The sequence below is a fragment of the Camelus ferus genome, chromosome 20 (genome assembly GCF_009834535.1).
Source record: "Camelus ferus isolate YT-003-E chromosome 20, BCGSAC_Cfer_1.0, whole genome shotgun sequence".
NCBI classification, from domain to species: Eukaryota; Metazoa; Chordata; class Mammalia; order Artiodactyla; family Camelidae; genus Camelus; species Camelus ferus.
Window position 1 is genome coordinate 17,687,611 of NC_045715.1, and position 12,939 is coordinate 17,700,549.

Consider the following 12,939-nt stretch of genomic DNA (forward strand, 5'->3'; position numbering starts at 1 on the left):
AAAATAGGTAGAACAATAAAGATTTTAAGTATGAACCATATAACAATGCTAATGTGTCTGATCTAATCTCTCTTGATTTAAAATGTCTATCTTGATAATTAAATCATTGTTAAATCATAAAGCAAAATTTTAAAATTTCAACCTATCCTTCAAAGGATCAGTATGATGTGCAGTTAGCACTAGTCTGAACTGAGTCCTGGTATTTAGGAAGCAAATGAAGTCGGTACATATTATATTAATACTACTTGTACGAGCCAAGGAACTCAAAACTACTGGTGCCCATTTGGTTACATAAGGGGAGTTATTACAATGAATTCTTTTAATTTATATGGAGCATTCACATCCTGCAGAGAGAACATACATTGAAACATACCATTTCTAAACTTGCTTGCAGTCACAAAAGAATATTGATTTGGTCTACGTGTGTAATTTATTCTTTAAGCTTTCCTAAGTAAGGAAATGATACCTGGTTGGTTGGATCTTTTATCTTTCAGAGTAAAACTGGAGCCCTGGAAGGCCCAGAAGTGGATGGGTTTGTCAAAGACATGATGGAGCTTGTCCAGGTGATGTCATGAGGCTGTGTAGATTACTCCTATTATGGATTGGGGTTGCTGTTTTGATTGATTCCATTGTTTATTTTGAAGAATCAATAGGGCCAAAGATTAGTGCTAGAGAGAAAATCTATGGATGTAGTCTGTTTAACAAACTTTGAGCTTCTGTGAAGCCCAACAAATCTCCCTTCTCTCCTAAGATCATTCGTAGTTTCAGTTAAGTGAAGCCCCCATAGGAGTGTCTTGTTACCATCATTTAAATCATCTATTTTACCAAAGGAGCACAGTGCCATTGTTTATCTTACTGCTTTATTTTTCAATTTCAGATAAATCCTTCTCCTGTGGACTCAGTTATTAAAATAAGTAAAACTTTCAATTTCATTTAATAAATCCCATACTTGGGATTCTATTTTTTTTAAACCAAGGGACTGCTCTAACACCTAGTCTAAAACAGGTGTTTTTCAAGGCATTGCAGTGGCTGGAACTGATGCAATTTTGATTATATCAACATTACAGACCTGTTTCATGTAGGGTAAACAATGTTTGAAAAAGCAATCTCCTTTGAGATCCTGATGAACTGTATTGACTGGCTGCACAATCCAGTTAAACAGATACTTTCCAACACCCATATGGGTGTTTTTCTATGGAACTGTGTAGACATTGATTTTAGTAGTTTCATATCCTTAAGGATTTTTTTTTGAGGTTTTTGTATAAGACACAATGATTGTGTCCTGATTGGCTCAGATGGTGACAAATTAGAGAAGCAACAATTATTAACTGTTTCTGGAGTCTCAGATCTTTTTGAAACTCTGATTAAAACTGGAGTTTTGTGGCAGAAAGATGCCCAGATACTGATTTTTGCATAAGTCTCTGCAATTAAGCAGGTATGGACAAGATTTTTCCTGATGTCTAATTAGGATGACTTATAATTCTTATTAGTCCCATCCCACTGGCCCCTTGCCTCTTGTCTCCTTCACGTGTTACTCCTGTTGGAGATTTCTCCCGCATTTGCATCATCAGAATTGTTCCTGGGTGTTGGTGTGGTATTGCCATCTACACTGATTGCTACAAGGAAATTCCATTTGGCTCATTATCTAACATCAGAATGACTTCTGTAATAGCAAATGAGCAATTATCTATCGGACATTAAAGTTGTACAGCAGAAAGCCTTGCTCAACTAGAGTTTCAATTTGCTTTTCATAGAATAATGGGATGGTGAACCTATTTTTCAGAGCTGTATGGAGTGGAGGGGAGCCAGGGCCTCTGACTGCCTCAGTATAGAGCCCAAGAGCTTCAGATCCTTACAGACACTTTCAGTTGTCTTTCAACTCTCTCTGAGTTTGGCAATGACTTCCAAAGGTTAATGGGAGATGATGGAAGTAAAACCTAAACCAACAAGAGGGTAGAGAAGACATTTATCTTGAGAAAATTACAGAGAAGGGAAAAATTTGAGAACATCCAAAAACATGAGCTGGAAGCAGAAGTTTGCCTTACTCTTTGATGGACTCATATCACCTGGATGGGAAATCAGGATCCCTACCGCTTTTGTCCTTACCTCTATTTCTGTGGGCTTCTTGGGCTATAGAAAGGCACTTCTCCATAGAGGTACCAGGCAATTTGAGATAGCTGGTTTCTAATGACTGGGTCAGACTATGGCCAGTAATATAAAAGCAGTTTCTAGAAGGCTGATTTGTTGAGCTAAAAAGTATGTATACAGTAGTTAGTTATTAATGTCCTCCTCTGAAGCCAGATGATTGAAGGCGCATATCTTTATTGGATCTTTCCAAGTCTTCCAAGTCGCTTAAAAAACATTCACCACACCATTTGAAAGATGTAGTCAAGTATGACCATATCAACAGAAGAGAAAAGCAGATGGTATATCTAGCAGGGAAAAGAATAAACTTTTGAGAGGCCAGGCTCCAGCCAGACAGCCTGGTCATATCTGGCATCCCATTTATTTGGCTTCCAACATTACTGGGTCATTGAGACCCTGACACTGAGAATTTGACATTTCTCACCTTCATAAACAAGAGCCATCTCCTGCACCTTTTTTCTTTATTTTCATTTTAGAAGGAAGGGCCATGGGACAAGTCAACAAACCAGTATCTGGAATTTATTCTAAAAGCAACTATCAGCACATGCCATGGGGTCAGCAGGGAGCTGGTTCAGTTTCTAAGTGTACAGTCCTGGTCAGTATCACTGATGTTTGCAATAATAACCCTGAAGTAGGCTTTTTTTTTTATAGTCTTTTAATTCTTGCACAGTTGTGTACGATGCATAGGTCAAATCTGTATCAAGATTATTTGGTTACCAGATCATCCTTTTCTTGAACCTCTGGAAAATGGTACCCAAGGCTGTCCTCTGCCAGTGTGAAGAGACAGCAAGTCCCTGAAGCAGCACAGCAATTTCTGCACAGGATTTTTTAAGAGCCTGTAGCTCACTCAACACAGCAAGAAAATGAACACAAGAGTCTACAAGCTAAACTAGAAAGTGGAAAGGCAAGACATTCAAGATTCCTAGCACTCATCAAAGAGAAGCAGAAATGTGAACAGTAATGTTGGAAGCCAAATAAATGGGATGCCAGATATGACCAGGCTGTCTGGCTGGAGGTTATGAGAGTTCCTGCCCCCAGGCCTCTCAAAAGTTTATTCTTTTCCCTGCTAGATACACCATCTGTTTTTCTCTGCTGTTGATAAGATGGCTGGCAAGAGGGAATAATACTTAACCTAAAGAAATGAATCAAATCTGTGCCCCTCGCAAGAACTACTAGCCCTTAGCACTCATTTTATCATTTCTTTTTCATTTTTCAAATTATAAAAATTATACATCCATAGAGAAATTTGAAAGTAGAGAGAAGAAAAACAAACAATCTCTACACTGAAATAGATCTACTATTAACTGACTTCATTTCTATGTACAGTTTGTATATAGTTAAGATTATACTGAATAAGCATTTCCCAGTAACAGTCAACATTTCAGGATTCAAGGGGGACAGATAAGTATTTTTTAACTACTTATGCTAGATCCACTTTCATACTTTCTCATGAGATGGATAAGAAAAAAATGCATTTTTACATGGGAGGCTGTGATATAGTGTAGTGATAAAGAGGTGTGCTCTAGGGCTTGCCTGCCTGCATTGTATCTTGGTTCTGACATGTATCAGCTATGTGACACTGGAAGGTTAATTGACCTCTCTGTGCTTTAGTGCCCTCATCTGTAAGTTAAAGATGATAGTCGATACCTCATAGTGTTGTTCTACTAGAACAATGTGATTAGAATTAACATGTGTAGAGGTCTTAGATCAGGAATCTGCATGCATTTATATTGGCAACTTGTTAATAAATCTGAGGCCCTTGGTGGTTTCAGATGATTTGTCTTCTGTAGTCCAAGCATTTTGAACAGTCACATAGTTCTCCTGACTCATAGTGAGTTGTTGAGCATTAACATAAAAGGTCCAAAGAAACTTCCTTTACATACACCCACATTCATACTGCCTTCCTAACATATTCACACAATCAAAAATATTTCTACTCATTTAAAGGAAATAATTCCTTTCAGGAAACAAATTAGAGGAAAAAAGCTTAGAAGAGCTTGAATGAGGTAAATACACTGGCAAATTAGTTTATGCTGATGTGTAAATGACTACCACCTGAATCTTTGCTAAGAGTGGGCATTTGCTAAAAGGATCCCAAGGCAGGGTGCCACTTGAGAAAGGATGTAGCAAAAGTGGTTAGGGATACTGAAAATCAAACCTCTCTACTTTGTAACTGCACAACAAAGGAGTTTCTCATACAGAGCTACAGAGTATAGCTTGCTGCTTTCCTTTGGCCACATCTATACCTTGCTTGGTATTGACACCCAGGGAGCTATCCTCTTGCACTCCAACAAAGAGAACCTACTGACTATATGTTTCATCTTAGTCTCTTGGTCCAATCACTCAGGGATTTTGACAGAGTGAAGTTGACCAAGTTTAGCTTCTGGCCCCAGACTCTTTCACCTCCTGGTATCTCCCAGAATCCTACCCCACTTTGGTATTTATTCTTCTTGCTCTGAAATCTGGCCCCCCAGTTCCTGCTGTTCTCTTCCCTCCTTCCCTCTGTGAAAACCCACTATCAGGGGTAGATCTGGTGTCAGTCATTTACCCTGTGGGACAGTGCAAATTAGCCTGTCTCAATATGGCTGAAGAGTTGAAGAATGAAAGGTTCTGTTTCCTATTGCAGGTTTTCTAGAGCTGTCTTTTGAAGTGAGGAAATCTTGGGGTGGGTGGGGTGATGGAGAATGCATCCATGAGCTCCTGAAATCAAACCGTGGAGACAGTTGCTTCCACTGCTCACTCATGACTAGTCCACTAATCAAGGGGTTTGGAAATCTGGTTAGTTGGGTTTTCCTTTCTCTCTGGACACTGACTTTTAAATTTAGATTCATCACCATTCGTACAGCTTTATTAGGCTAGCCGTTTCTCCATGAGACCAGTGTGAGCTGGTGAAATGAGCGCCCAATTAAAGACAGAAGACTTGGGATCCAAAATGCTCTTGCAACATTCTAGCTTGGCAAGATGTTTCAGCTCTCTCCAAGCCTATGTGTCCTAATCTGTAAACAAGGCTTAATCATTTACCTCCCAAAGTCATTGTGAGGATTAAATAAAATAACCTATGGAGAATCACTTAGTCCCAACATTGCTCACTTTTGCAGGCCTTTGAGTTTAGAATATTTTCCTAGCTGACACGCATCACAATTCCTTCTTAGTCCCTGAAATATTCCTTGGAATAAATCTGAAGTCCTTAGCTCAAGAACATAATGCTTTAGTTAGACTTTCATTCACTGTAAGCCTTTTAAAACTAGAGGCACAGAAACCTCCCATGGGGAGATAACATATGTGCCTTCTCTCATCAGTGTACAAGACAGAATTTGGGTGATGATCCTCTGCTGTAAGGCAAAATATCTTTATTATGGTTGCAAAAAAGATAGGCTTTCTGTTAGAACTGCAGAGAAGTGACGTGGGAATAGAAGTTCTTTTGCCTGAAGGGACATGCTGAGAAGTGAACTTGTTGGCAGAAAACTTATCCTTGGCAACATGTGGATGAGGAGATAATCACTTCCCCGTGGTCTGTCTCCAAAGAGGCTCTCTCAGAAGGCAGGGTGTCCCCTACACTGAGCAATCACAGAGGGGAGGGAGAGTGGCATTAAAGGATGGCTTGCCTACTGACATGTTATTTTTGTTGTCCTCAGCCCAGCATCAGCGGGGTGGACCTTGATAAGTTCCGGGAGATTCTTCTGCGTCACTGTGATGTGAACAAGGATGGAAAAATTCAGAAGTCTGAGCTGGCTTTGTGTCTTGGGCTGAAACTCAACCCATAATCCCCAGACTGCTTTGCCTTTTGCTCTTAGCCTGTTTCTGAGCTTCTGCTGGTAACCTGTATCTATGCTTCACTATTGGGGACACAGTAGGCAAACTTTCTAACAAATGGTGTGGTATTCTTGGGCCAGGGGTCCTGGGACTTGAGGGCCTTCTTTTTAATGGTATGGTATTTTCCTGCCTTTACTGGAAGCCCCCCACGCAGCATCTGTGTTAGTGTCCCCTTGACCCTGGGCTTTCCTGCCCTCCAAAGACTCAGCTGACCTCCAGGATCTGTTTGGCTTGTCTTCCCCCAGTCACCAGCTGAGTGCATCCAACTGAGATTTTTTTTGTGGGCTTTCTGCTGAATGGTGTGTGGCATCTGTGGCAGCTTTGTGACTTCTACAAATAGATTTTCAAGTGGAAATAAACCTGTAGCTGGACACAAAGATGCACTGATACTTGTTTTTGTGTTGTGATCTTTAGTGTTCTACCTGCTGGTTTGATGGACAAACTACTTCTCTAACTTGGGGTGGGAGGAGAAGGAGAGAAAAGGGTGAGATCCTGATGGAATCACATCACCAATCCTTCTACTGTAGTTCTCATGTGCCCAGATGAGTTTGCCAATAATCACGTTTATTTCATTGCATGGAGAAGACTGGAACACTTGTCCTGGGCTGCATTTTGCTTTAAGTTCTTTGTGAACTCACTTGGCCAGGTAGGTGGGAATACAGAATAAATATGGAGAAAATGTTTCCCAGGTAACCCAAGTATCTATTATCTCCTCCAGCCCGTCCCCTTCCAAAGTTTCCTCTAGTGAATCAGGGACCACTGAGGCCTTCTCCCACGCCTGCGAGCATCGTGGGCCTCTCTGCAGCCTGACGGCTTCCACACGGACCAGACCCTCCTCCCATTACTCCTGGAACTCTGACTCAGTCCCCCAGAAAGGGGACTGCTTTCTCCTGGGGCAGAAGCAGAGAGATCGATTCCTTTATTCTCCTTACACTTTATTTTCCATAACATCCCTACCTAATACCAAACTGTGAAGGAACTTCAAGTTTAATGAAATGTTATAGGTAATTCGCAAAAACTGTAGTGTAGCATGGTTCAGTTAGAGCTGTACTTTACTCAGGAAATTCTACCATTCAGAGATTCTCCTCCCTGGCATACACTTGTCCTAACCTGGTTCCTTTTCCCTCAGGTGTCCCTTACCCCAACATACAGGTAACTAATATCAATAATTACTATTTACCAAGCGCTTTCTGTGTGCCAAGAACTTCTAGGTGCTTTCCATACCTTAAGTAATTTGTTAAGTAATATTCGTTTGTATGGTTATTCCACACTTTGTTTATCCATTCACCTGTTGATGGACACCTGCCTTGTTTCTACCTTTTGGCTATTGTGAATAATGGTGTAATAAGCATTGGTGCACAAGTATCTGAATTCTTGCTTTCAATTCTTTTGTATGTATAGCTAAGAATGGAACTGCTGCCTCACATGGTAATTCTGTGTTTATCTTTTTGAAGATCTGCCAAAGTAGTTTCCATATGGTTGTGCCATTGTATGTTCCCAGGAGCAATGTATGAGGTTCCAAGATTAATCTTCTGTTTCTAAATAGAGCCCTTCCTGAAACTGCCTAAAATAAAAACTGGATCCAAAGCTGACCTATATCCATTTAACTTATGACTCCCTTTAGCTACATGAAGAGAACACTTTGAGGTTACTAATCCAGCCATAGTTGTATGAATTCTTAGCTATTCTTATAAATTCTCCTCCCTGTCTGTCTGGAGATGACTGAGGTGTAGGTGGGTGGGGAAGGGAACTTTTATTCTTTTAAGGGTAATTTGTTCAGATTTATCAGAGCAGCTACTTGCCTTGAGCACCAGCAAGCTTTCCACCACGACATATGGCTGAGATTCTATCAGAAGCTTCCAGGCTTCCTGCTCAATTGTAACCTTAGGTTGGCAAAGACCTTTCCTAGCATCCAAAGAAAGGGTGGTAGAGATCTTTGAATGGAAAGAAGGTGGTGAAGGTGTCAGTTCACTCAAAAGATTCTTATTAAGTTTGAACCTCATATCCTTATAATATAAGTGCTAGTGTGTTCATTGATAGTGTTGCAGGCATTCTGGCTACTGTAACAAAAATATCATCGACTGGGTGATTAAACAACAAACACTTAGTTCTCACAGGTCTAGAGGCTGGGGTGTCCAAGATCAAGGCCCTAGCAGATTCAATGTCTGGTGAAAACCTGCTTCTTGATTCATAGACAGAGGTCTATTCCTTTGTTCTCCAATGGTGGAAGGAGCAATGAAGCTTTCTGTAGTCTCTTTTATAAGGACACTAATCTCATGTACAAGGACTCTACCCTATGACCTAATTACCTCCCAAAGGCCCCATCTCCAAACACCAATGTGTTAGAGATTAAGCTTCAACATATGAATTTGGACTACAGCAATGGCAAAGGAAGCTAACAGGCCTTAGGCTTCTGCTGGAGAACCAAAGGGAACAGAGTGCCCAAGGAGGGCAGACAGAAGGCAGAAGTCTCTTATCAGAGTCCTTGCTATATACATTTGATGGGTTAGGGAATAGCGTGATGGCACCCCTGAGAGCTGTGCTCCATGCCAAAGATGTTTGTTCATTCATTTCAAAACAGGAAGAAGTATAATTGTCTCTGTTTGCTGACGATGTAATCTTGTACACAGAAAACCCTAAGACTCCACCAAAGGACTGTTAGAACTAATGAATGAATTCAGTAAAGTTGCAGTATACAAAATCAACATGCAGAACGGTATAATACACAGCATTTTTATATACAAACAACAAAATGTCTGAAAAAGAAATCAAGAAAATCATCCCATTTACAATAGCATCAAAAATAATAAAATACTTAGGAATAAATTTAACCAAAGAAGTGAAAGATCTGTGCACTGAAAACTATAAGACTTTGATGAAACAAACTGAAGAAGGCACAAATAAATGGAAAGCTATCCCATGTTCATAGTCTGGGAGAATTACTTTTGTTAAAATATCCATATAGTCATCCAAGTCCAGGAAGTATACAGAGTCCCACAAAAGATTAACCCAAGGAGGAATACAACAAGACACAGTGTAATGAAAATAACAAAAATTACAGATAAAGAGAGAATACTAAAAACAGCAAGGGAAAAGCAACAAATAACATGTAAGGGAACTCCCATAGGTTATCAGCTGATTTTTCAGCAGAAACTCTGCAGGCCAGAAGGGAATGGCATGATATATTTAAAGTGATAGAAGGGTAAAACCTACAACCAAGAGTATTCTACCCAGCAAGGCTCTCCTCCAGATTTGATGAAGAAACTAAAACCTTTATAAACAAAAGCTAAAAGAATTCAGCACCACCAAATAAGCTTTACAACAAATGTTAAAGGAATTCCTCTAGATGAACAAGAAAAGGCCACAACTAGAAAAAAAGAAAATTATAAATGAAAAAGCTCACCAATAAAGGCAAACATACAGTAAAGGTAGAAAGTCAACCAGAGACAAAGCTACTAGGTGAGTTAAAAATAGTAAAATCATCTATATTTACAATAAGCAGTTAAGGGATACATGAAACAATCACATGTAAAATATGGTATCAAAAACAGTACAAATGCAGGTACTGAAAATGCATTTGAAATTAAGAGATCAGCAAATTAAAGCATTTAAAACTAAGAAGTCAGCAAATTAAAACAATCATGTATCTATGGCAGACTCTCTCTCTATCTCTCTCTCTCTCTAGACTGCTATACAAAACCCTCAAGGTAAATACAAACCAAAAATCTGTAATACATATACACACAAAAAAGACAAAGGAATCCAAATACAACACTAAAATAGCCATCAAATCACAAGAGAAGAGAACAAAAGAAAGGAACAAAAAGACCCACAAAAACAAATCAAAACAATTCACAAAATGGCAATACCATAAACAAATAAATTATTGATATGTATTTTCACTGAGTATCTTTTTTTTATTAAAGTATAGTCAGTTGACAATGTTGTGTCAATTTCTGGTGTACAGCCAGAAATAATAGTTCAGTCATACATATATACATACATATATTTGTTTTCATTTGATAATTACTTTAAGTGTAAATGGACTAAATGCTCCAACCAAAAGATACAGACTGGCTGAATGAATACAAAAACAAGACCCATATATTTGCTGCCTACAAGAGATTTCAGATCTAGAGACACATATAGACTGAAGATGAGGGTATGGAAAAGTTATTCCATGAAAATAGAAATCAAAAGAAAGCTGAAGTAGAATAGTTATATCAGACAAAATAGACTTTAAAATAAAGACTGTTATAAGAGACAAAGAAGGACACTACATAATGATCAAGGGATCAATCTAAGAAGAAGACATAACAATTGTAAATATATATCCACCGAATACAGGAGCACCTCAATATATAAAGCAAATATTAACACACATAAAAGGAGAAATTGAAAGTAATACAATAACAGTAGGAACTTTAATACCCTACTTACATCAATGGACAGATCATCCAAACAGAAAATCAATAGATACACAGGCCTTAAATAACACATGAGACCAACTGGACTTAATTGATATTTAGAGAGCATTCCACCCGAAGCAGAATACACATTCTTTTCAAGTGCGCATGGAACTTTCTCCAGGATAGATCACATGCTAGACCACAAAACAAACCTCAGTAAATTTAAGAAAACTGAAGTCATATAAAGCATTTTTTCCAACCACAACACTATGAAACTAGAAATCAACTACAAGGAAAAAACTGCAAAAAAAAAAAAACACAAAACATGAGGCTAAACAGTATGCTACTAAACCACCAATGGTTCACTGAAGAAATAAAAGAGGAAATTAAAAAAAATATCTAAAGACAAATTAAAATGAAAGCACAATGATCCAAAACCTATGGGATGCAGCAAAAGCAGTTCTAAAAGGAAAGTTTACAGTGATACAAGCTTACCTCAAAAAATAAGAAAAATCTCAAAAACAACAAGTTAACCTTATTCCTAAAGCAACTAAGAACAAACAAAAGTCAAAGTTAGCAGAAGGAAAGAAATCATAAAGACCAGAGGAGAAATACATGAAATAGAGACTAAAAACTCAGAAAAGATTAATGAAATTAAAAGCTGGTTCTTTGAAAAGCTAAACAAAATTTAGCCAAATTCATCAAGAAAAAAAGGGAGGGGGCCCAAATCAATAAAATCAGAAATGAAAAAGAAGTTACAACTAACACCACAGAAATACAAATGATCATAAGAGACTACTACAAGCAACTATACACCAATAAAATGGACAACCTAGAAGAAATGAATAAATTCTTAGAAAGGCACAATCTCTCCAGAGCAAACCAGGAAGAAATAGAAAATATGAACACACCAATTACCAGCACTGAAATTGAATCCATAATTAAAAATTTCCCAACAAAAGTCCAGGATCAGATGGCTTCATAGGTGAATTGTACTGTACATTTAGATAAGAGTTAATACCTATCCTTCTGGAACTATTCCAAAAAACTGCAGAGGAAGGAACACTTGTGAACTCATCTTATGAGGCCATCACCCTGATATCAAAACAAGATAAAAATATCACAAAAAAGAAGTTTACAGGCCAATATCACTGATGAACATATATACAAAAATCCTCAACAAAATTATAGCAAATCAGCTCCAACATTACATTAAAAGAATCACACACCATGATAAAGTGCGGTTTATCCCAGGGATGCAAGGATTTTTCAATATCTGCAAATCAATGTGATACACCACATTAACAAGCTGAAGAACAAAAACCATATGATTATCTCAATAGATGCATAAAAAGCTTTCAATAAAATTCAACATCCATTTATAATAAAAACTCTCCAGAAAGTGGGCATAAAGGGAACACACTTCAACATAAAGGCCATATATGACAAACCCACAGCTAACATTATACTCAATGGAAAACTGAAAGCATTACCTCTAAGGTCAGGAACAAGACAAAGATGCCCACTCTTGACACTTTAAATCAACATAGTTTTGCAAGTTCTAGCCACAGCAGTCAGAGAAGAAAAGGAAATAAAAGACATCCAATTTAGAAAAGAAGAAGTAAAACTGCCACAGTTTGTAGATGACATGATACTATAAATAGAAAATCCTAAGGGTGCCACCAGAAAACTACTAGAGCTCATTAATGAATTCCGTAAAATTGCAGGATACAGAATTAATATACATAAATCTGTTGCATTTATAGAAATACATGTACTACACACTAACAACAAAATACCAGAAAGAGAAATTAAGGAAACAATCCCATTTACCATCACATCAAAAAGAATAAAATACCTAAGAATAAACCTACCTAAGGAGGCAAAAGATCCGTACTCCAAAAACTTTAAGACGCTGATGAAAGAAATTGAAGACAACACAGAAGGAAAGATATACTGTGGTCTTGGACTGGAAGACTGAATACTGTTAAAATGACCATACTACCCAAGGCAATCTACATTAAATTACAGGATGGAAAGCTCAGAAATAAACCTATGCATTTACAGTCAATTAATCTATGACAAAAGAGGCAAGAATATACAATGGAGAAAAGACAGTCTCTTCAATCAGTGATTATGGGAAAACTGGATAGCTACATGTAAAATAATAAAATTAGAACACTTTCTAACACCATAAACATATACAAAAATAAACTCAAAATGGATTATAGAACTAAATTTAAGACTGCATACTATAAAACTCCTAGAGGAAAACATAGGCAGGATACTCTGACATAAATCACAGCAATATTTTTTAATCTAGTGTAATGACAACAGCAAAAAGAAACAAATGGGACCTAATTAAATTTAAAAGCTTTTTTTACAGCAAAGGAAACCACAAACAAAATGAAAAGATAATCTAAAGAATAGGAGAAAATATTTGCAAATGGTGCGACTAACATGGGATTAATTTCCAAAATATACAAACAACTCATATAGCTCAATATCAAAAAACCAAACAACCCAAACAAAAAATGGGCAGAAGATCTAAATAAACATTTCTCCAAAGAAG

The 12,939-nt window shown here is 37.8% G+C and overlaps 1 protein-coding gene across 1 annotated transcript in view; it reads left to right on the plus strand.

Moving 5' to 3' along the window:
• Positions 1-7,550, plus strand: part of SCGN (secretagogin, EF-hand calcium binding protein) — a 33,600-nt gene extending 26,050 nt beyond the window's left edge. Inside the window, 2 exon segments of the mRNA XM_006182200.3 lie at positions 495-563; positions 5,781-7,550. Of these exon segments, the coding sequence (XP_006182262.2) occupies positions 495-563; positions 5,781-5,909 (198 nt within the window). The 3' untranslated portion in view covers positions 5,910-7,550.
• Positions 7,551-12,939: the final 5,389 nt, after the last annotated feature.